Source organism: Platichthys flesus, chromosome 1, assembly GCF_949316205.1.
Source record: "Platichthys flesus chromosome 1, fPlaFle2.1, whole genome shotgun sequence".
NCBI classification, from domain to species: Eukaryota; Metazoa; Chordata; class Actinopteri; order Pleuronectiformes; family Pleuronectidae; genus Platichthys; species Platichthys flesus.
The window spans coordinates 27,766,776-27,791,920 of NC_084945.1; the positions used below are offsets into that span (position 1 = coordinate 27,766,776).

At 40.4% G+C, this 25,145-nt stretch overlaps 2 protein-coding genes across 3 annotated transcripts; one reads left to right on the top strand and one right to left on the bottom strand.

The window, feature by feature from the left end:
* The first annotated feature begins 1,359 nt into the window (after window positions 1-1,359).
* LOC133955501 (protein C19orf12 homolog) lies at window positions 1,360-5,251 on the top strand. Its single transcript, XM_062390367.1, has 3 exons — window positions 1,360-1,488; window positions 2,603-2,777; window positions 3,776-5,251. Exons 2-3 carry the CDS (start codon window positions 2,618-2,620, stop codon window positions 4,039-4,041), a joined length of 426 nt encoding a protein of 141 aa, XP_062246351.1. The 5' UTR covers window positions 1,360-1,488; window positions 2,603-2,617; the 3' UTR covers window positions 4,042-5,251.
* Window positions 5,252-6,473: 1,222 nt separating this feature from the next.
* Window positions 6,474-24,939, bottom strand: LOC133955485 (AP-2 complex subunit alpha-2-like). 2 transcript variants are annotated; one of them, XM_062390348.1, is made up of 23 exons: window positions 24,764-24,939; window positions 23,039-23,107; window positions 21,054-21,196; window positions 20,680-20,873; window positions 19,779-19,908; window positions 18,814-18,915; window positions 18,599-18,707; window positions 17,133-17,283; window positions 16,679-16,847; window positions 16,227-16,364; window positions 15,957-16,139; window positions 15,278-15,375; window positions 14,581-14,812; window positions 14,304-14,468; window positions 13,936-14,025; window positions 13,444-13,577; window positions 12,381-12,463; window positions 11,884-11,974; window positions 11,619-11,741; window positions 11,423-11,539; window positions 10,414-10,483; window positions 9,159-9,293; window positions 6,474-9,001 (listed from the first exon to the last, which is right to left on the bottom strand). In XM_062390348.1, exons 1-23 carry the CDS (start codon window positions 24,828-24,830, stop codon window positions 8,924-8,926), a joined length of 2,871 nt encoding a protein of 956 aa, XP_062246332.1. In that variant the 5' UTR covers window positions 24,831-24,939; the 3' UTR covers window positions 6,474-8,923. The 2 variants fall into 2 exon arrangements, with proteins under 2 accessions (XP_062246332.1, XP_062246340.1); XM_062390356.1 differs by lacking the exon at window positions 13,936-14,025 and having other exon boundaries at window positions 24,764-24,936.
* Between the last annotated feature and the right edge of the window lie 206 nt (window positions 24,940-25,145).

Below are 25,145 nucleotides of genomic sequence, written 5' to 3' on the forward strand. Positions count from 1 at the left end.
ATCTTGATGACCACTCAAAGCGCTTCACAGGACAGTTTTACATTCACACACACACATTTCATACAGTGCATCTATTTGCAGCACTTTATTCTATGGGGGGCCATTCAGGGTTCAGCATCTTACCCAAGGACACTTCGGCATGCAGATGGGTCAGACTGGGGAACGAACTGCCAACCTTCAGGAAGGAGGACGACCACTTTATCCCTTAGCCGCCTTAGTCTCTCTCTCTTCCACTCTCACTCTCTCTCTTTGCAGGTATCTCTGACTCCAGAGCTGTAGGATAACAACTATTATTATTCATAATAATAGCAATTAAAAATATCTGTACACACGCTGAAAGATGCATGAGCCTTTAACATTCCTACTCAGGACCAGGACAAAGAAAAACTGTTTTTCTGGCTGATTTCTGATGTCACCTGTTAAAAGATGGAGCAGATCATGACGTGATCTGAAATCCTACACTCAAAGATATTCCTGAAACCACTGCCATGGATTTCTCTCCTGACACCTGCAGTTTTGTTCAGTTGTTCATCAAATTGAAGTCCATTTAGAAAGATGAGCAGTATGATTATATTACCTCAGGTCATTCCATCGTAGTGATTGTAGGTCCACTTATCCATTTGTTTCAAAATGGTTCCAACAAATCTTTGAATCATTTGTAAACAAGCGAACAACTTAAAATGTACATTGTTAGGCAACAAACTTCAAGGTTTACAATACTGATTTTTACATTCATCATCAGTAAACAATTTAAATGAATGTGTAAACTAACTGATGGCAAGATAATTTATTGTTATTATGATTGTCATAATTAATATCTACGTTTTTTAAACTTCAAAGGTACTTTTTTAATACTTTTTGGACTCCCATTAGCTTCCAAAACGTGGAACTTATTTAATGATTGCTAGCTAGCCATACTGGGATTTTCGTGTGTGTCTTTTCTATTAAGTGATTTTGACTGACCTGCTGCTCCCTTACTGGTGAACATGCTGCTTCTGCAGCCAAGGCTTTTTTTTTCTCACCCTCTATATATATATATATAAATATAGGGGTGCCAAAACAATTATATAATCATGTTAATTACAGTCTGTCTTCCAAATATAAATATGGATATTAGATTGCAGTATTGCATTTAATGAAGCAGCCAAAATGCCATGCCTGATTATACTGTAAACTCTTCTTGTGTCAATAATGTGACATAGATTTAATATTAACAGGAACGTAAAGTTCAGTTTGTGTGTACAATGTTTGATAAAGCTATGCAATCTGTGTAGTACTACAGCTTTAAGATGCTGCGCACTGACCTTCTGCTACAAAACCTACATATAGAATAAAGCAGGTCATACACATTCCTGGCCACAAGGTGGCGCTAATGCGCCGGGAAGTTGTTGCCAGACTGTAAAGAAAGGGAGGACGAAGAAGTCACAGAACAGTGGGAGCACATCCATGTGTCGGTTAAACTTAGTTTGATAGTTCAGCAGACTGAAGGTAAGAAACTAATGTTTCACACCAACTGTATTAGACTTACACTGGAGGGGATGTTTGAGCTGATGTGCTCAGCGCGTGGTTCCGATTTCAAACCTAGCAGGAACTTGATATTGAAGTTTAGTCAAATCATCGTTGTTTAGCACTGTCTTCAGCTCCTAGTGTCAGTAACAGGACTGGACACTAGCTCGTGTACTGTATCAGACACGGTTTAAACCACACTGCGAAACTCTGTGACGAACCTCTCACGCCAGACTCCATCCAGAAACTAGTTGATTTTATAATAAAAGCCGCGAAAAGCATTAGGTTAATTTGATATAAGTAAAAATCTATAAAAAAAACTGTGTACAGTGTATTTAAATAATTCAACTTTCTTTTATGATGTGTGGAAGTAAAAGTGAAAGCATTTATTCTTGTGAAGCCTTCGATGTGCTGCACCTTTTTTTCTTCCTCCTAGTTCAACAACATTCCAGTTTATTATATTATATTATATTACTATGACCGTCCTGTTGGGAGGATTCATCACAAGACTGTAGTTAATTGTATTTGAGCTTAACTTCATCAGTATGAAGTCAGCTGCATTAGAAAATAAGGTAAGGGCAAACCTAAGTTAGAGATCTGAGGATTTTTTGAAAGAAGAAACTACCAGCTCTGATTATATGACCTGGTTCGCGTCAATGTATTCTTATCATTTCTTTCATTGCAAATTGTTTTTGCGAATTTCACCACTCACCGACAATAACAGTTAAGGTGGGTTTAGCATTACCACCAATATGTCACTGTAACGTTATTCTCATTCATATTCTTCCCTGTTAACATTTCAGCTCTTTATACTTCTGTCCCTGTCGGAAGAAATCTACTGACTATGAGACATTAAGTGAAGCTATAGAGAAGTTATACAAGACACTAGGTGTGTTGAGTCACAGGCGGAATTATATTAGCTATATTTTAATACTGTTCATTTTCTTTTAGTGATGATGTTAAGTTAGGAAGATGCTTTATCATAACACTGTCATGTCAATGGTCTCGTCTGAGCCAGGGCTTACAGCCGGGCTCCTTCTTACTCCTAATGATGACTCCACAGTAGAGTTGACCCTCTTCCCTCCTGTCTTGCCAGTGCCTCAACACAGAGATGCCTCCCCACATGAATGACGTCATGCGTCTGTGCTGTGAGATATCAGCACACGATCAGATCAAGGTCGCGGTGAAAAACTCCACCAAAGGAGCGATGGTGGCAGGAGGGACTGCCTTTCTAGGTGGGATGCTCTGTGGACCTCCTGGGATTGCTGTGGGTGAGAACTTACACCGTCACAAAAACACCAGACCTGATTACTTTATTTGTGATGTCATTATATAACAGCTGGTCTAGATGTCGCCAACACTGGAGGCGTTTTCAGTCAGGACCACCAAAAGGAATTCTGCAGAACTGGGTCTGCACATGCTGCTGAGTTTTGCCTTTCACACATGCACAATGCAGCAGGAGATTCTCCACCCAGACTCATTCACATGCACTGAAATCCCAGGAGCATTCAGGTGAAGGGTGTAGCAGTTGGCAGAGGCAGGATGTAACGGATGTAATGAATGGGTTTTGTCTAGATTTTTGCATCTGTCTCGTGTAAAAAGCATTATCAACCCCCCCACTAGCTCGCAGTGAATCCTGTGGAGATTCTCCTGCTCTCTTCTATGTCTTTAATTCCTGATAATACAGAGCCATCAATTTAAAGATGTCACCATGGGCTCAGTGATTTGTAATGGTCACTTTTCACCATGTTTCTGTTTCCTGTCAGACTGAGAGACTTGCCAATAGAGTTGCTGCAGTAGTTAGTGTTATCTCTGTCATATAGTAGCTGGACACTCCCATTACAAAACTTTCCCATTGGCCAAAACAGCCTAGCAAATTGGTTCATAAAACCCATTTGGTTCATTTTCAACAGTAGCACCCACTGTCATTGAATTGAATAGAGTAAACTCCTCTAATAATTAAACTTGTTTAGTCTAACCATAAACGTTATGAATAACTATAAAATAAAAATAAGACACAAATACAACTAAATCTATAGAACTCGAAGTAAGGAATTACATACACCTATGGATCCTAACATAAATGCATATATTTTCTGCATTGTTAATTCTGAATTATACTTTTTTATATTGGCAAACATAAACTTAGATACTTATACGTCTGTTAAGGACTGACACTGATATTATCAGCCAACTGATAGATCTGTTTGGCTCTAAACCTATAACTGACCCTGTATCCACTTCCTCCTCATCGTTGTGTGTCTGCCAGGCGGAGCAGTTGGTGGTCTCTTGGGCAGCTGGCTGACCAGCGGCCAGTTCAGACCTCTACCTGAGATCCTGATGGAGCTGCCACAAAACCAGAAACAGAAGCTCTATACTGACATTGTGGCCGTACTGGGCAGCCTGGACTGGACAGACGTAGCCCAGCTCCTCGCTCTTGTGATGGGCAACGCAACTCTCCAGCAGCAGGTCACCGCTGCGCTGCTCAACTATGTTGCAAAGGAACTCAGAGCAGATGTGCGTTATCAGGACTGAGTCATTCTCAGAAATGGACTTCCCCAGGTGTCCTAGTTAGACCGGACAAACAGCCAGAACAATGTATTCATATATGTAGACGATGTATTTTGTTTCTGGCTGTTTTACCTTAATGATTGTGTTAAAATAGGTTGTCAGCCTTCACTATCCTCAGAGGGCTGACACCAACAACAAAGAAACCCTAACCCTCATGTGGGAACTGCCTTCGAGAGCTGATGATTCAAGTCGACGTGGACATAATAATAGAAACACCTCTACATACAATAAGGGAAACAGAGACACCTGAGTAATGCAACACAACCTTCATCCTCCAAACTGATCATACAGTTGAATCAACATGTCTCTAAAACAGTTGGCATACTGAAGGTCTATGGCACAGCCTCTTGTGTGGCACTGGTTTAGATGAATAAACAAGTTGAATAAGCTTGTCCAAAATTCAGTGAATGTTGACAATGGTTACATTTTCATCTTGACTATATGTTTTAAGGTTAAGCTGCCGTTTCACTGTTTTCCAACATTGAAATGTCTGCAGGGAGGATTTCCTGTGGGTCTATTGAATTAGTCTGTATTCGTTTTAGCCAACAAACTTCCTACACATGGTTTCCCTCTATTACAATGTCACTTTGGCATTTTCCTAGGAGATTAGACTATGATTAATATCATATGCAGGGCCCTGCTGCTGTTGTGCATTTTCATGTAAATGTGCCTTAACTGACAGTCACCATTGAAATTTCACACAACTCTTCAACCTCTTAAAATATTGAGCCCAGGTCATCATTTATTCTGGATTACAATGTTGTGTTATAAATCACACGCTGTGTATCAGGGTGTGGTTAATAGTTCTCCAGATGTTAACATTTGCAACCATAATACAGCTCGATCAGGCGTCTGATTGGTCAACAAGCCCTCACATTCGGCCATAGGCTTAGAGAACTAAGTGTCCTCAGGAAACGAGGGGTCCTGCACGGAGTCAGTGAGATCACATGAATGGACTCCAGGTTGATTTGAACAAACTACTTTGTTACGTGTGCAAAAGTCTGACAAAGAAGAACTTCTGTTGTTCTAAAGAGAGAAGGTACAAACACCAAGTTCTGATGTGATTTAGTTTTATATATATATTTGTATGAAATGATTGATCATTAAAAAAAAATCATGGCCTTATATTTAAAAAACATTGCTTATGTTTCAATAAAAAGAACATGGGATTTTATCATGCCTTCGACTGATGATTTGTCTATTTAGAATTCTCAAAACATGTACAATAGTCACAACATACTTTTGGTCCCAACTCTAGAAGTCATATCTCATTGTGAAAATAATGTTTCATGATGAAAAAAAATGACATTGTTAGAGAACTGTGTGGGAAATTTGGTGCAGCTTGATTGAATTTAAAGTTACTGCTGAGCCTCCGTGGAGATATGAGCTCTACAGAGACCACATCTACTTTTCACATTGAATCACACTTTTTACTGTCTTTGCTTATACCTTTGCAGAGTGAAAACTTTAAGTCAAAAGCACAGGGAGGCAGGGAAGGGGTAAAAACACAATTTTAAGCATTTGTTATTTCAACAATATGTATTTTTTGTATTCCACATCTGTTGCTGCATTTCATCTTTTACACCAGCAACACATCCGCTGTGAAGTCCCATTAGACAACTGTTCAGTGCGTCTGATGTAAAAACAAAGGGGTGCTCAGGTTTTGTCATCAAGTCCAGAGGAAGATATTCAGTTTTACTTGAAGGTCTGGATCCTCTGAGGAGTGAGCACTGAATAAATCTGTAGTGACAATATTTACGGAAAAGATAAGGAAAAATAATCAGTGGACCTTCAATACCTCAATGAACAGAGATGAAGTGTAGCGTCCGTGACAAACTGCTGCAAGTTTCAAGTGATGTGTGGAATAAGTTCACGCTTTTTTACTAACGTGTCTAGCAGTTGATGTCCATCAACCTTTATTTTTTTCTTCCTAATATCTGGGTTTATCTGCAGAGAGACACATGAAAGAAACCGTGCATGTGAAATGTGCTGTTCTTTGAAATGACGCTCAGTTTACATTTAGTTGTGAGAATTGCTACATTTATACAAAGCTCACATATACACACTTCTCATGGGGATATAATTAAAGTAGAAATCAATAACAAAAATCAAATCTGTGACCTTGCTATGGGTTGAGCATTAAATGGAAAGTGAATCATAAGGATGGGATTAAATCATTACTTCACTTTATGTGTAGTATCTTTTTTTAGCAATCAATACAGGATAGGGAGTAGACAAATCAACTGAGTGGTGCCGCCATTTCTTTATATAGTCATTTCTATATCAGAATCTTCCAAAGCAGAACACACATCTGCACTCTCACTCCAGGACTTGAACTTGAGTCATAGGTTGCAAGAAAACTGTTTTAACTGAGTCATATTGACCATATTATATAATTATAGTGTAGTAAATGTTTATTTCCATAAAAAGGTAAGTAATATGATTACACTTGTGTTTATTTGTAAAATCATCTATTGTATGAGGATATTGAAGAGCAACACCACATCCAGTACATTCCTGTCAGGCCCAGGAGCCCTTTTTAGGAGGCACAGAGAGACACCGAGGTCCACAGCTGAAATGGCAACGGATCCAAAACACGGAGTTCAGTGGATAAAGCAACAGATTCACTCAGTACATGGTGCTGTTATTGACAAGGCCCAAAGATCTACAGCATAGTTTAACCTAACCTCAGGCTACACATCAACAATCGATATTTTTTGTGTGATCACTTATTGATCAAGTCAAAAAGTTTTCATTACATCACTAAGGTTGTGTGTAGGACTGGACTAGATCTGGACCCTGGTAAAAAGCAGAGGTCTGGTTGAGCACGTGTCTGTACTGTTGAGTCAGTACAATACACTGACCCAAACATAGTTTATACTACTGCAGAGTATACTGCACAAAAATATGACAAGACACAGGTTCTGCTGCTTTGAACATGCATTCACTGAATTGTTGTGCCATGTGCGGAAAACAAGCTGTAAACAGAACATTGAATTATCACCTCAGAGATTATAACAAGCAGCCTAATTACACATGTAGCAAACTGACTAGGATCAGCATTTATGTAGGTGTTGCGTTTCATCAACAGTTCAGTCACTAAACCAGAATAAAGAATTGAAAGATTAAAATGAAACAAACATAATACTTCAGAGGAGAATGACTCAGGTGCTAATTCTGTGTTTGTCTCACAAAACCTTTCACACTAAACACAAGCACTATAATACAGGAAACAGACTAGAAAGAACATTGTCAAGTGGTCACTAGCAATTACACTTTCTTCTAATCATTGCAAACTAATCATTTCACTCATTGCTACACATCAGAAGTCCCTGAACTTCCACATTTGTGCTGAACAGGATACACAAAGTGACACCTGGGCATCTGACAAGACACGAGTGAATATATGTTATAGGCCCATAGTCACAGTAAAGCTTTTCAGGTCCAGATAAGGTAACTTCTATAGGTAAGTTGTTTAACCATGGAAGAAATAGTTTAGGATCTTTCCACTTACATGCTGAGAGTGAGATCTCACTCTCCTTTCACTGTCTGAGAAAGAAATGAAGCTACAGTCAGAGGACGATTACTTTAGCATTACAGACAGGAAACAGGCGAATGCCGCTTTAGTCGCTGAGTCCAATGCTGAAAAAAATACCCCCCTACATACACCTCTGATTAAATAACCTGTCATGTCTTGTGTGTTTGTACAAAAACATGTGAAAAATAGAAATTGCTGTTTTAGAGGGTTTAGGACTTTGACATATCAAACTGCAGCTTGATGTTTTAAATCCTGCTTTAGACGTGATGGTAGAATTTCCTTTTCACCTTTGGACAGAGCCAAAGCATCAAGTATGATGATACAAGTACATTTTATAAAAGAGAAAATACACTTGGTTATACAGACATGGGAATATCACCGGTTTGGCAGTGTTCTGTGAAGAAGTGTAGTGTGGTGCTTTAGACTCTCGTCTGTTTGAAGGCTCTTTCTCTTCTTGACAGAGAAGATTTAGAGGCACTTAAGAGAAGCAGAGAACCTGGAAACAAAAGGACTTCTTCACCGTGAGAAGCTGATTATCCATCTGCTACCTGCTGTTCTATATCCATATCTTTTATCCGAGTGTCAGGATTCTATGTGTAAAATTTGTGCTGAATGCAGCTAAAATCTTGCCAATGAAACTAAAAATACATAGCTTTGATTTTCCTCTTGAGATGACTTTGGTGTTTTTACAAAAGTGCAAGTGGGTGAGGAGACGAGGGAAAGCTTTTCAGTCCTGTGTAACAATGGTTTGAAACAACTGAGTTCATAGTTGAGATCATTGGTAAATTCTTCTTCTTCTCCTACTGAGATTTTTAACTGACTCGGTCTCATTCACATCTCCTCAGCGACTCTTCAAAATGTCTGAATAGGAAAGGCAGTTACCAAGCTGCTAAAACACACTAAGGGCCTGGACACACATACGTAAATTTATCACTGTCGAACCTTTGCTTTCTGTTCACTTCCAACCTTTGCGAGCAAGGGGGCGAATGAAACATTCACTTCCTGTGGTGAAGCAAATCTCCAGTGCTGCTTCACATGGAGCTCAACCCGTCATTTGCCTGCATCTGCGTACGTGTGACCTTGTCCTAAAACTTCAGAGCTGCAGAACATACGATCATTCAGAGGTGTTCACAGTGTGTGCGCAAACACATATATCACACACACATAATCTATGTTGAAACCAGTGACACATTAGTAAGGATATGTGTGAAAAATAACTTGAATAAAAAAGAGAATGTACACAGTACAATACATCAGTTCCAATCAAAGGAGAGTAAAGGTGTAAAAAATGCTGGAGCTGTGTTGAGTCTAAAACTGTTCAGAGAGGAGGTCACACAGTCTCTGAGACACTGATTCCCTGCTGGTCCGGAGGGTCAGACGGTACATCTGCACAGAAAATACACACACGGTTACTCAGTCTGAGTGATGGGGGTTCAATGCAGAGATGAGTATAAGATTTGCATGAGTGTGTGTGTGTGTGTGTGTGTGTGTGTGTGTGTGTGTGTGTGTGTGTGTGTGTGTGCGCGTGCGTGCGTGCGTTTACCTCGGCTGGTGCGTTGGGCTCCAGTCTGAGCAGGCAGCCCACCTGAGTGTTTTTAGTGTGAATGACTCCAGCTCCGACAAAATTTTCAGGATTGGGATCCACCTGCTCCAACAGAGCGACGCCGAAACCTAAGATCTGCATGAACATACAAAAGGGATCAAAATGTTTTCCACACAGGGCTGAAGTCTGTCAGAACAACGTGGACCTTGAGTCTAGATTCTTTTCTTTAATTCTGTTCCCCGTCGTCTGCAACAGTGATGATCACAGCCTGCTCTTATTGGTGCAGGTTGTTACCTTAATAAAATGATCTGAATTCTTTCTCAATACACTTTTCCCTCATATGGGAACTTATCAGACACATGAGACTACAGCTATTTTCAGACATGAACTCTGGTTAATGTTAAATATTGAGTTTCATTTTTCCCTTTCATTTATGAGGTACACAGCAGGAGATTGTCTGGGCTAGACACGTTCAGAACAACTGGATAATATCTAGAGGGTTCATGTGAGGAGTGACGGCCGGGGAGAGCAGCAGGAGGCAGGACATATTAAGTCTGTTGTGGACATCACAGGTTTTTGGCTACAGCACAACGACACAGGCGCCTGCTCTTATCGTCAAATGCTCTGAAATAGCAGTCTTAATGGCTCCTCTTTTTCAACCCCGGATCTTTGTGTTCGTTTTGTTTTTTTCTGTTTCGCGTGTTAAGCACACTATCAACACGCCCAGTCACTGGCTGTGTATTCTCCGGACATTTTCCTGCTGTATTCTCACAGGGGATCACTCAGGTGATCACGTTCTCACTTTCATTCCCTCTGATCTCAAGAAAATGTCCAGACTTCAGTTCATGTCTAAAATCAGCATCGACATCATATGTGAGTTTCATTAACAGCCAATAGTTTTCACACAGAATTTTAGTCTTGTGTAGTTAAGAATTAAAAGAGGAAAAATAAGTTTTGGACTCTAACATTGGGGAATGTTACTTAATGCCGGAAGTGTCTGGAGAATGATCTATAGGTTTTGAATCAGACATTAAAGAAATGAAATAGATACTAAATATATACTAAATGGAGCACTATTAAAACCAGTAGAAACTTGGAGCAAAAACAACCAAAGGAAGCAGACCATTAATGAAGATTTTCTCTTTGCTATGATGATGTGTGTATAGTCACAGCTAACAAAGGAGTATCTCGCAATGAGCTGGTGGATGTCAGCAGCTGAGCAGTTTCTATTAAAAAGGTCGGATTGTTTTGGTACCTTGGCCTTGATAACGTCTGTGTCCATCGGGTGTTGGGCTTTGAAGATTTTCTGAACCTCTTGCTGAGGCCTGAGGACACAGAGAGAAGGGGGGGGGGGGGGGGGGGATACATACTGATTTTCACAAGGAGAAAAATAACAGCAACCATCACGAACAAACCTATACACAACCTCATTCTGTTTAAACTTTTTGTTGTTACATGCTTCCTTTAAATAAATAAATAAATCATTTCAAATAATGTGTATTTGTACTAACCTAGACTAGATATTTAAGACATAGTTAATACATGCAATATTGAAAAGAAATTCCACAAGTTGGGCTAATAATTTGAATTTATACATAACAGCAAATTTGAAAGGTAATAAGCTAACCCCAGACTATAACATCAGAATCTGGTTTCCTCATTGCTCACTTTAACAGTTTCAGCAAGAGAGCTGCAAACAGCATTAACACAGGCCAGGCGACCAGCCCATTCCAAACAGGCATGTGGAGAACAGGCACTGCACTAGAATTATTTCATAATAATAATTATATCATACATTTATCAAAGTTTTAGACTTTTAAGACTTCAAAGAAACCCTGGGTACGTTGTTGCCTAAACAATTTGCTTTGATCAAGCAACACCGCCAGGTTCAGGGAGTTTTTACTTAATTTGATACAGCAAATATAAGAATTTTATCAAATATAATATTTTTCTCAGAAGAACGTGGCAAATGTGAAGCCAGCTTAAAATTAAAAACCTGCTAAAATAATAGATTTTGGAGCACTTGCATAATCCTATTTTAGTAAAAAGAATTGGTTTCAACAAGTGATGCAACTAAAACTGTTATACTTCCAGATTGATCTGTTAATTTTTTTTTGTCTTTTTATTAATCAATTAAAACGTTGAACTGATGTTTTTCAACTGTTGGCGTTTCTTCTGACAGAGACATGAAATACAGGAAGGGACATCACTTACTGCCGACAGGAAAAAGCAGCAAAGCACTGATAAAATGGAGAGAGTCTTACGCTCCAAGCTGTTTCCAGCGTTGGAAGAAGTCCTCGGATATCATCTCGGTGGGCTGGAAAAACTTGTTCAGCATCACAGGGAGTTTCACTGCAATGTTCTGAAGAGCTCCACCGTACCTGTTCACATACAGAGTGAGGAATCAGCTGATATTTCGCTGGATACCAGAAACAACAAAGGATGGATTCAGACACCAACCTGAACTGGATGTTGAGTATCAGTGCGTCCGTGAAATCTGACACGCACTCAATGTTGAGGATCTGCTGGGCCTGAGCCCCACCTTCTACTACGGGTTCTACTGTCTTAGTCTGGACATTCAGCTGTGGAGACGAGGAGTCAAGGATTCTACCAATAACTCAACAACACAGGTCTGACAGCATCACTCTGATACCTATTTACAAGACCCTTTCTGTTGTGCTGGAAGCCGAACTGAGCGTTTAGCCACTGAGCAGTAGAAAGGATATGAGTCTTGAGTGCATCAGAACTGGTCACTGATGAGGAGAAGCTGAGGAACTGGGTAGATGTCTTGTTGCCATAGAACATGTGCACGCGACCTGGAGGACAACAGGAACAATCATTCAGTTCCTCCTGTTGAACAGCTCACATCTGACCAGTATCCACTACATGTCAAATGATATACTCTAGACACTATATAAAAGTGTCTGCAATTTCATTCAGATTCCCTCATTTGCTGGTTTATACTGAACCAAACAAGCTGACAAATCATTGCCCCTGTGAGACAGGATGTGTAACAACAGTGTCAGCGTTTTTTTGTAGCCATGTCAGCCCCCCCCTTCCCACAAGTTCTCTGTTCTTTTGCAGACAATGGATTGACAGAATTAATGCACAACATTGCTGCCTTGAGCAGGCTGTGTAAAATAAGTCTGATGTGACTTCCCAGCAGTAAAAGATGAAACATTCTGACCTATTAGAAACACATTGTGATATCAAGCTTCTTACCCAGGTTCTGTCTGTACTCAGACTTCAGTCCAATCTGCAAAAGCTGGTTCTCATAGATCACACCATTGTTCTTACACACAAACCTGGAATTTAAAAGCACACAATTACACATTTACAACACAGAGTTTTGAAAACTTCTGCTTTAAGAAAAGTTTTAAATGTTTTCACATTGGAAAAACATGGAAAAAAGGCAGGAGGCTGTTCAGACCAGATGCATGAGTTTACTGATACAGAACATATAAAGACTGTGTCACAAGCTACAGTGGAGTTTTTAAAGTTGTGTTCTTAGATATGCTAGGAGGGTAGGGTCTAATAAATCTTTCTCCATTAGGGGAAAAACTAGATTCACTGTTTCTGGAGTTGAGCCATATGAGAAATTAAAAGTTAGGATACCTCTGCAGCTTGGATCTGATCTTTTTTTAAGAAACACGATTTTTTACTTTAAATTGCAGCTACATCAATAAATGTATGGTTCACTGACTGGAATAAAGAGAATGGTGCTACTTTATTCATTATCCTTACCCTGAACGCCTGTTCTTGCTCTAGGTAACTTTGATAAACGGGTAAAATCTCCTGTGAGAAGTGTGGAACTGATTGATAACTGCAGCTTCAATTGCCAGAATCAGGCACAACAAGTCAAAGACTAATGCCGAACTGTAGATCATTTAAAAAACAACAAAAACGTGGAAGTCATTAGAATACAGCATTTATATCCAGTAACACAGAGGAAACTTAAAATATGAAGAACTCTCCACGGAGTTTGTTGTATTTGTTACAGAAGCAGCTCTACTGGTTCCAGAAGCTGGGGAGCATGCGTAATATCTACCTATCAGTTGAGTTTCAGTTCAGCGAATGAGACTACACAGTCAAGCGTTTTCCTCAAGACATTGACAGACTTAGTTTTTCCATTTAATCACTCAGACATGGAGCCCACCAGAAAACTCTGCAGAGTGCCTCTTCATAACTTATTGAATAAGGATTACTGTATGTCTGGCTATTTACAAACAGCTGCAACTACTATTTGTCAGCAAATTTCATTGACTATATCAAAGTATGGTCTCACCGGGTAAAGTTTTCCTCGCACACGTCTGTGGCCTCCAGGGTAGAGCTTTCAGAGAAGACATCAATCAGCAGATTGGGTCCTGCTGAAGGGGTCGAGTTAAGATTCAGCAGGTCTGTGAAGGAGTGAGTGGAATCCTAGGAGAGAAACATCAGCAGACATAATCTTAAACACACAGCATCTACAAACAGAGCGCAACTAAATCTTGGTGCAAGTATTATGAATACTTGAATACAAAATAACTACAGCTATTGTGTGTTTGAGCATTTCACATACAGTTGACTGACTGTAAGCTGAGAGTTGAAACAAAACGTCAGTGTCTGGGAAGGGCTTTATAATAAAGCACTAATGGCTCATCAAACAGATACATTTTCAATAATCAAACCACATAATTAGAAAACACACTAGACAAGAGCAGCTGTAACTCGCAGAGTGGTAATAAATATTCACTCAGTCATTCACTTTGCTATGTGTTGTTTCTAACTATCGATATACCATGATCCCAGCAGAGAGAATGACGGGGCTGGAAGAGGCAGGGCGGGGTCTGTTGGTAGGTAGAAGGTCTGCCAACAGCGAAAGAGATGACTGATGGAGGAAAAGAAAGAGGAGAGGAAAGACAGGGAGTAAAGGAGACAGGACAAGGAGAGGTGAAGATCAAGTAAATATTAAAAAGAAAGGAAAAGAAAAGAAAAGAAAGGAAAAGGCTATAAAATAGTAAGAAGCAATATGCAGAATATGCAGAATAGGACAGTGATAATGTTTATGTGATGAACGGATAAGTAGTGAAATGAAGGGCACGCATTAAAAAATACTGTTCTGACCTTATTATACAGCTACTTATTACAGAGCTACTGTGGAGTCACCTTGTTAGTGGCTTCAGTTTTCTCGATGTGCTCAGTGTTGCCATTGACATTCCGCCGGGCGTCGTCGATATCGGGCAGATTGCCCGGGCCCTTCTTCCTCTTCAGCTTGGTAAGGATTGATGATTCTCTCTCTGGGAAAGGAGGCATTTCTTCTAAGACTGTGGCCTATGAAGAGCCAGGGAGAGAGAGACAGGAATGTGAAGCCAGTTGCAGTTAACAGTAACAGAGGAGAGTGTTATAAATATGCTGTCCACTCCCTGCATAATTATTCACAAACCAATATGTCAGTGCTGGCAATGCAGCTGAGCCTCAAGTACTCGACGGCTCTCTGCTGAAGTTCCACGTCAGCGTTACGGAGCTGGCTGTCCGACCGCAGGACGTCTTGGATCGTGGCCTTTATTTCTGGGAACAGGTTAATGAACTTGATGTAAGCCGACAGCAGCAGTGCACGAGTTGGCACAGAGCAGAGATGAAACTTGGAGTGAAGAAGGTTGAACTGGATCAGAGGGCTGAACAACAAACGAGACAAAAGAAAACAACACATTAACAGTTAGACCTACGGATGGTAGCTCTGAACTAGATCAAAATCACATTATAAAAGTCAATAAAACATGTTAGATTTTTAACATGGCATATTAAGGGTTGGTTCCCCAACATTCTAGACATGTAGATAGTGTTGGTTCCATTAAAGCTACTCTGTTTCAGGAAAATAGTCACTGAGGTCTGAGAGAGAAGAGACGTTTTCTAGAGGAGACATCACTGTTGGATTTTCAAATGTCATTTTTCAGTATTGTGACAAATACAACTTGTATAGCTACAGTCCAGATAACCCCTGAGGAAAGGGAGAAAATATGTTCCTATAGAAACTGTCAAAACCAACCAAGTCAAAGACAAGAGCTGAGCAGAAACATCAGCTGACAAATTATAGGACTTTCAGAACATAGAATTTCACTATATCGATGATGTTCTTTTACCTGGAACGTGAGTCACCAGCAATTAGGTTACCAAACTCTCCCAGGATGTAACCCCCCACCTTAACCAGGTTCTCATGGCAGGCAGGTGCCTGTAGTGCCTACAATAGATCAAAAAGGCATGACAGCATTGGGTTAGGATTAATGTGAAATAAACAATACACTGCCGTCTACTCTAAAGCTGTTTTCAGTCTGAAAATTTGCCTTTCACATATGAAGAACCTAGCATAGGATTAAACAGGTCAGATGCGTTCAGGACAAATTCCACAACATTCAGGCAAGAGGTGGTGCCTGGGAGGAGCATTGAGGAGGAACAGCAAGATGTATAAATTCTGCAGCAGAAAATAGTAATTTTGTTTACAGCTGTTCAACACCTGTGGGTTCTTCAAAGAGCTCACTCGCTGGGAATTAGCTTTTTCCTGTAGTATTCTCACATGGGCTCACACTGTGACATGTTCCATTCTTTTAACTGAATAGCTTGAGGGAAAGGTTCAGGAAAAGGTCCAGAGCAACGAGTAATACATCTGAGTTCTAACATTCAGTCCTTCCAGAAACTTTCAGGAAAATCAGTGCATGTTTGAAAGCAATTTCAATTTAGGTGGCAACCACTCAGAAAATATGTAGATGTTTTGATAGCCACTGATGTAACGCACAATGGTCATTTTTAATCTGTGACGCTCACCTCAAAAACAGTCTTGGCAGCATAGCCTTGGACGTCGTCTTGGTTTATGACAATCTGAATGACCCGATACCACACTTCTTCACTGACATGGTCGCCGGCCATGCGGATGAGGTTGAGGATGGTATCCACATACCAGGTGTAGTCCACAGCATACTTCTCTGCCAGGATGGCCACCTTAAGCACCTGAGGTAGAGAAAAGTGAGAGGCTGAGGGTGAGAGAAGCACATATAGGAATATATAACGATGGTAAGGCTTATGCTGATGACCCACTATCTCCTCTCTGATTGAGTAGTCGGCCGTCTCCAGGTAGCTCAGCATCTCTGCCACAATCTGCTTGGCATTGCTGCGGTCACACATGGCGTAGAGCAGATCCACAGCCCGCTGACGGACACTCACGTCCCGCTCAGTCTGTATTGAAGACACACATTGAGGGAAGGCGTGAAATGAAACATGGAAGACTGGCCGCGCCATCCCGACAATCCCCCCCTTGTATCCACATCATTTGAAAGAGCAGATCATTAGGTTCCGTCACAGTGAGCAGAAGTTGGGATTTGAATTCCTCTCTTTAAAAAAATCTAAAGAGCCCCACATTACAAATGGTTTTGAAATAGCACAATGTTTTGGAGTTCTGCTCAAGAAATAAAACGATAACACACGAATGCACATATTTTTTCACCTTAAAATGCAAAAGTTTATCATTAAGCAACTGATGAAGGACTCACCTTTAGAGCATTGATCACAGTTTCTATATGCGTCTTTACTGCCTCATGAGAAAACTCTGAGCTGGCCAGCGTGCACATACTCTCCAAGGCCAAGTAACGGAGGTTGGTCTCCCTGTGCTGCAGGAACTGACCTAACTGGTTACAGGCCCGTACCAACAGCGTGGGCTCACTGAGGGACGAGACACAAAATCAGAACTGTGGAACATCCAATAACGCATTTCAACATTCAAACTGTGACCCAATGACAGCTACAACAGCTTAGACCTGTGGTAAAACATAATTTTTTCTGCTCTTGTTTTGTTTTTTGCAACACTTGGAGTAAAATCTTACATTTATCTGTCCAGTGACACTAAAGGTTAACTTCTCTAGCACACTTTATTTTTCCACAACACATCTCTTTAATCACTTATATTCCAGGAATTGAGCAAAGGTAGTCATTGTGAATGTGAACAACCTGTCATGGTGGATGATGAGGGCGATGGCTTCAAACAGAACAGCGTTCTTTGCGTTGGAGTGCTGGACCTTCTTGGACTTGGGTGGCTCCTGGGCTTTATTGAGGATGGTCTCCAGACACTCAGTGAGACGACTTCGCAGCGCTGCATCCTCTGCAACAACACAGCCTTCAGCCTTAACATCACTCTGTGTCACTTGACAAGAGACATTTCACCTTGAATAGGCAGCCCATGTTGCTTGTTTTCTTCTGAACATCTAAGTGAGCACTGGCAATGTTTTTCCACCTCTTTGTCCAAACTTACAGTATCAGAAGATATTATGTCAAAACAAATTTTCTTCATATTTAAATGTTTCTACTCAGGTGCCAGCTGGTGTTGAATCTGCTTTTGGAAACTGCACACTCCTCTTGAAGATGGGTGCTGAGGCTCTAGTTCTTCTCAGAAAACTATGGGGCATGGCACATAGTTATTTAATTATTTAACAAATGTACTTAATTACCCTCTTCCTGAGAGAAAGATGAGAAGAATCACTTTCAAACTTATGAACTTGTGTTAGATACAAAGATTATGCAAAAACACTGTTGCTCTAGAGCTGCTTGCCAACTATATATGGTAGCAAAATCTTAATAATGGTCAGATAACCAAAATCAATAGAAATGTAATGAAAATAGAATGTTGTGGAGCAGTGTTAATTTCGTTGACGAAAACGATGACGAAATATATTCGTTAACGACCCTTTTTCAATGACGAAGACGTAACGAAAACGGATCTTTGAAAATAAAAACTATGACTAAATCTATTTTTAACATTCGTTGACGAGACGAAAATGTCGGTGGTTGACTAAGTCACAATAATTTGTTTAACATCATCGTATCAGGCCGTCATAAAGTATCAGGAGCGGGCGAGTGAGTCTGTGTGTCTGTGTGTGTGTCCTCCCAGATAGCGCACCGGTCCCGAGGCTCCGCTCCGCCCCCCGCCCCGCTCACTCGCTCAGAGACACAAGATCAGAGCTAGTACAGCTTCAGTACGACTAAAACTAGACTAAAAATGACTAAATGTGACTATAACTAAAATGCATTTTCGTCAAAAGACTAAGACTAAATCAAAAATAGCTGCCAAAATTAACACTGTTGTGGAGAATGAACAGGCAGTAGAAGAGAGGGAGAATACTAGAAAATACATAAAGTGGAATAATTAAATTATTCATGTGGGGACCATAAATATCTATATCATTATTATTATTATTCAATTCAACTCAACTTCAATTTGGTGAAATATTTTGCTGGGGATCAATTAGTTAAAAAATATGTAATTGTTAATAATAATATATACTTTTCAATGACAGAGGTTTTCTCCATTTACCAAAGGTAAATTTCACTATTTCCACCTTTCAGTTACAACAGTAAGTTTCCACACAGGTCTATGGTTTTTCTGGCCTACAGACACATAGGAATGGTAGGTATCATACCAGGTGGAGGGTAGCACTGAAGAAGACGCAGCAATTTGACAGATAGCCATGGTGCAGCCACGAAGTAGTATGTATAGTCCTGTAGGTCGATGGATGCGGATGTCACAATCTAGACATGAAAGAACAAGATAGGATGTCAACAGATGCTAAGTCAGATTTCCTGTCTGACCTCAGTGAGATGAAGACATTGTGTGAAGCTGGAGAAAGACACACACCCTGCTGAGCCTGGCAACTGCAAGTGAGATGGATGTTTTGAAGTCGTCAGGACTCTTCTGAGCCAGAGTGGTAATAAGGCTGGTGGCTGCTGTAACCACTCCCTGAAAAAAACACACACACACACACACACACACACACACACACACACACACACACACACACACACACACACACACACACACACACACACACACACACACACACACACACACACACACACACACACACACACACACACACACACACACACACACACACACACACACACACACACACACACACACACACACACACACCTTTATAACAAAAAGTTCAGACCAGCAAACAATGTGTTTCATCCTCTGGGCAACTGTGTTTTGGGTGCAGAGAAAGTGATAAGTGGTATACTAATGCTATACACAATATAACCCTATGAGACAAATTGTGATTTGTGAATATTGGCTATACAAATAGAATTTGATTGATGGACTATACAATATATACTATATACAAATTATAGTAAACAGTTTTAACTGTATCTGTAGCAGAAAAATCTCCACAAAATGAACTTTAATCAAAATGAATAAAAGTAACACTTTACAAAGACACATACAAAAAAATGTTTTCCCCGAGATTTATTACGTTTCTCAATAATTCTTCAAACCATTTCACCACCACCCAGTTTACTTCATCAGTGAGAAGCTCCATTTCCTTTGTGTAATGCATTGTGCAAGACCCGTGTTCATCGACAGTATTAAGCGGGCATGCCTTTTTCTCTGAGTGTACTTCACTTTGATACTACAGACTTAAAACCTCCTCGAACCACTGTGTAGTGTGGAACTGGGACATCTCCTGCTTGTGGTTGATACTATGTCTGATTTACAAATACGTTTTATAAATAATCAAGATTTTTTTACATGTTTTTCCTTCAATGCACTCTGCCTTAAACTATAAAGAAATATATTATTCATGGGCAGGATCTTACCAGGTGCTGGTCATTTAGCAGATGAACCACTCGAGCCGTCCATTCACCCATGGGCACCAGGTCAGGAGACGTCCTATTGAGTCGCAGCAGACACAGTGCTGCACTCTGCTTCACACTGTCCATGGTGTCCCTGATAGGAGCAAGCACAATAGAACTTGATTATTCACTAATCAATACAAACATAATTTAAATTGTCATTGTCATTGTCACAGTCTCACACTTTAATCCTTAAGATTTCAGTCATGTTTAACTTGCCGATACTTGTGTTTGTTTATGAAGTACATTATAACAGTACAGGTTCCAGAGTTTACAAGAATTTACACGCATCAACCACTGGGGATGGCTGCTCTGTGAGAGATGCAACAGGAGATTAGCAGAATTAATGTGTGTTTACAGCACAGCCTGAGAAACTGTGGAGCACAGATCACCCTGCCCACCCTCATCCTGTTATAGACAAGGAGGCACTTTGAAATGCTGAATGTGCTAGCTCCGTTTCCTGTACACATCCCTCTGTGAACCCTGAAATGGCAGGAATGGCTTACTGCACCCACTGCATTCAAATCTACTATATAAGACCCACATTAAAGGCTTTAAATGCAATAAAGAGCAATTGCAGAAAAAACAATGAAGAGTAAACAGAAATTTGGTCAGGCGAAATTAAAATCTTAAGGATAATGACTGAAGAAAATAACTGATTTCATTCCCACTGCATATACAAAACCCAAGGACATTTCTTATTTTGTCAGATGCTAAGCAAATGTTCACAAAATGTGTGAAATTAAACTGCTGAAAACCATTTTTTTCCACGACCTATAGTGGCAGATCGATATGCAGGTAATGTCTGAAAGTGGCCTAGAGTCACATTAACTCTATATAGATGCATTCATGTTTATGTACAAACCCTGCCACCAAGATCCTGGGAATTTCCGAAGCGAAGGCCTCCGCCATCTCTCTGCTGCCCACATTAGCGATGCAGTGCAGAGCCAGGTTCATGAAGGTTGGGTTGCGGCTGGCCAGGTCATTCTTAATGCCATTGTTGATGAGGCTGATGAGGTCGCTGTTAGAATTCACCAGCACTGAGATGAACAGGTATCCCTGAAGGGAGACGTATTTTGGAAAACAGTTTTTTTTGTGAAATTCTACTGTGTTTGTAAAAGTTAGATACACACCTGTTAGCTCTACTCTGATGGGAATTTCAATCAAACATATTTATATAAATCAGTGCTTAATGAGAACTTAGCTATTGACACTTTATGAACTTAAGGACACACTTACAATTTGTTTCTCTGTGTACTTGTTGGAGCTGAGGAGGTTGACGGCCTCCATGTGTCCGAAGTCAATATCATGTCCCAGGAGAAAGATGAAAAGCAACTTGCAGACGTACTTTTTCTTACTGTAGCCATCTAGAGCCTTGTCTCCTATCCACACATGCACAAATGTACACACACAGACACACACACACAACACACACACAGAGATAGCGATGAATGTCTATGAACTTACAAATGCAGAGGTCTGTCATTTCCCTGGATACAATAGGAGGTAAAGAATACATTCAGTCAGAAGAGTGACGGAGGAAGGAGGGTGGTGGGGGTTGGGAGGATTTATTTTATAATCCATCGGTGGAATGAAAGAATTTCGAATATTCCGAGTTGGGGCTATGTCCATGTTTTAATTTGTCCTCTGCTTGTGGTTGATACTATGTCTGATTAACAAATACGTTTTATAGATAATCCAGATTTTTACACGTTTTTCCTTCAATGCACTCTGCCTAAAACTATAAAGAAATATATTAGTCATGGCCACCATCACCATGCGCTGCCAATGCAGCTGCACTATGCATGGATTCTGTCACAGCTTCTGTGAGTTTAATTTTACTTGTTAACACTCACATTTTAATTGCTCTGAGTCGAAGAGATTTGAGGAAGCTGTGCAGTATGGCCATAGTTTAGTTATGAGAGATCCTAACATATAACAGAGCATCTTGCATGCTGCTTACAGCACTGTCATCTGAAGGACCAATCACACTGTATGGCAGCAGCGGAGGTAGAACCAGAGTCTGGTTCATAGAGAGTTTAGTCGACTTTGCTAAAACACAGAGCAATGGTGCAGAAACATTACAGATTGGCAGTGGGGTTTTTTCCAGACAAGAGTTATATCCTGCAACACAGAAACTTAAAAGCAGGGAAAGAGGACAAGCTGTTAGGATACAAAGTTCACCAAACTGCACAGTAAACTAAAGTCCACTGCATTTAGAGGATGATTACAAAGACAAAACCTGACTTTCTACTCCGTTTTCACTTTGACTAGAAAAGAGAGGCTAGATTTGATCATTTCTCATATGGAAATCAGTAGTGATTGGTTGATTTTTTTTGTTGGAAAGCTGAACTGACAAATGCTGCAGTGATTGGTCAGATTTCTGTTACTTCTTGTGATCAGTTTGAGGATATATCCTGGACGGACTTGGCCATGGTTGTGATTTTGCATTCTATTTCCTTCTAGAGTTTTATATATTGATTTGATAGTTGTGTCCTGATGTCCAGAGAAATGCAATGCCTGTAGCTACCAGCATGTTTTGAGATGATAATTTTTTACTGTGACTGACAGTTTTGCTCCACTGCACTGTTGAGCTTCCTCATATGGCACTAAAACACAACGGCTGGGAACAAAGGGCTTGTTGGACTGCTGACAATAAACTTTCCCCCAACATATATTCCTGTGTTCAATTGTATTCTAGTGCAACATTTTTTTCCGATTTCAAAAGACAAACACTTAGAAAAACTAATCATCATCAATGAGAATCTTCTCTGACATAATGGAGAAGAAGGAGAACACATAGGTAATGTGGTAGAAACAACACAGGCCAGATTGCTGAGCTCTACAAGCAGAGCAGCTTCATTCTAGAGCAAACTAATTATAGGCAGCGTGGAACAGGTGGCAGGAGAAAACACGAACAGGACACTGAAACAGATATATTCACAAAGAGGTGTATGGACTTGTGGACAGTGCAGTCGTAGCAACAGTCATTTAAACAAAGCTGAATAAACTGAAAAGGGTCAAAGTCAAATCAGGGTCACAACATTGGTTCATGAATCAGTAGCAGTAAACGGAGTCAGGGGAACTTGTTTCATGGAGGGCCAAGGTCTTTATATCAATCAGGTGCTATGAGTCAGACTTTGGATGGAACGAGAAGAGCAACTCATGGCCATCTGTGGCAAATACTGTAAGTTGAGCCTGATTTCTCAGAATGGTTCACCTACCTTTAAATTTGGAACGGATATTGGCCAGTTCCTTGTTTATCCTCTTTATCTCAGCCTCCTTACTTTTACCTGCAAATAAATAAGGACATGTTAAATGTTATTGCATGCTACAATAATGTGGTCAGTCAATCAATCAATCAATCAAATTTTATTTGTATAGCCCATATTCACAAATTACAATTAGTCTCATAGGGCTTTAACAGGGTGTGACATCCTCTGTCCTTAACCCTCAGCAAGAGTAAGGAAAATACAGGGTAAAAATACGTAGAAACATCAGAGAGTCTTTTGTGTTTCTGTCTCTATGTGTTTTTTTATATTGATCATTTGAGCTCCATCATACAGATGTCTATTACATAGATTGGACACTTAACTAGGGACATCATCACTGATTATTTCTCAAAGAACAGCCTCAAATCTTCCCAGCAAGGATTTAACAAGTTGAACGTGTTGACACAACAGCGCCACATTGCTGCAGATTTGTTGGATTCATACTAAGGCTGCAATTATATCATTCTAACACAACCAAAACTTGCTCTATTGGATTAACAACAAGTGGTGGGATGTTCTTTTCGCTTTCACTCCACAACATACATCAGAAACTATCTGTTCTTTCTTCTCCACTACATTTTGTCAATGCATTGTGTTACATGTTCATTTTGTTTATCTATGACAGAAAGGGGAATTGGTTCACTGATCCAATCCACAGCAGCCAAGCACATCTGCAGCAGCAGCCTCACTGGTAAATAAAGGGTGGTTAGGGTAACCCTAATTCTCACCCCTACCAAAAATATATTCATAAGAGGCCACCGCCATGACTCAGCCAATAATTAATGGATATTGCTATGTTTTCGTTATGAAACCTGTTCAAACCTGTTCCTTAAACGATTAATGTGTCAATAGTCAGTTTTCTCATAGTTGTGAGACACACGCCTTGTAAAGGCAAAATATTTACATAATAAGTATGTAAGTAATATTACTACAATAATTACTAAATCATAATTGTGCTATGTGTAATTCAAACACTGTTATTACTTAGTATTGCAATTATTGTCAGTGATTTTAAAAATGATTAATAAACAGTGACTGTGTTCGAGGCCGTACGTTTATCAGATCACTTTTACCTGATATGAGGGTAACATGGGATCATCACAGCTCATTACATTTAAACACAATGATTGTGTGATGTGTGTGTTACTAGGTATAAATCTTCTCATACTGACAGGCAACTCTAGTACAGGCGGTCAGCGGGACACTTGACCAACACACAGAGCTGTTGATAATGTGTCCTTCAGACGTTCCCTGAAACATCCCGGACAAAGTCTCCATACACTAGTTCTAAATGGTGTCAGAGTGGAGTCCACACTTCTGGTGTGACAGTATATGAAGCTGGGATGTGGCTGCACGGAGCCGAAACGATACAGACCAACACAAATGCCAGTTTCGCGTTATCTCCGTCTGGCGGTGCGGTCCACGCCCTTCGACGATAGCTTCTGGATGCTACCAGCTAACTAAGTAACGTTAGTGCATGCTAACTAGCTAAGCGTCTCTCTCGTGCTGTTCCGACTCAATTCCCTTTGCAAACCCTGTGAACTGTGAGGAGGAGAAACAGACACACTCCGCGACATGCTGTGGGAACAACATGCCGGGTTTACGTTAGGTCAGAGCTGCGAGCTAACTGGCCACTAGCCGAACCAAGAGGCTTATGAGTGGGATCAACAAACTCACAGTTCCTGATGTCAGAGATGAACACGGCCAGGCCACGCATCCCGTCCCCTTTAGAGACCGCAGGCATGTTCTCCTTGTTGCTTTCCCCTGTGAGTCAAACACTCGGATCATACGAGGTAACTTGTTCCGCAGTTGTTTTGCCACAGCTTGGAGGAGGAGGAGGAAGAGCAGCAGCGCAGTGACCCGAGATATGACGTAGACAGGATCCAGACATGCTACGCCTGGCTCAATGACGTATGAGGATTTTCAACAGGCCAATTTTAAAAAACAAAAAAAAAAGAATATCTATTGTAATTATTCAGACATTAGCTAAGTTGTGTACGCATAAAATCATTAAAAAAATCTAGATGAATTTGCCGTGTCCTTGAAAAATGTAATGTTG

Bases quoted from the DNA above. Each gene is read 5' to 3' on its own strand.
- LOC133955501 (XM_062390367.1), top strand. From the start codon at position 2,618: ATGCCTCCCCACATGAATGACGTCATGCGTCTGTGCTGTGAGATATCA. The intron at 2,778-3,775 runs GTGAGAACTTAC...TGTGTCTGCCAG, and splicing joins ACCTCCTGGGATTGCTGTGG to GCGGAGCAGTTGGTGGTCTC.
- LOC133955485 (XM_062390348.1), bottom strand. From the start codon at position 24,830: ATGCCTGCGGTCTCTAAAGGGGACGGGATGCGTGGCCTGGCCGTGTTC. The intron at 18,916-19,778 runs GTAAGATCCTGC...TGTTTTTTTCAG, and splicing joins TGCTAAATGACCAGCACCTG to GGAGTGGTTACAGCAGCCAC. The intron at 14,026-14,303 runs GTGACTCCACAG...TTCCTCCATCAG, and splicing joins AAACTGAAGCCACTAACAAG to TCATCTCTTTCGCTGTTGGC.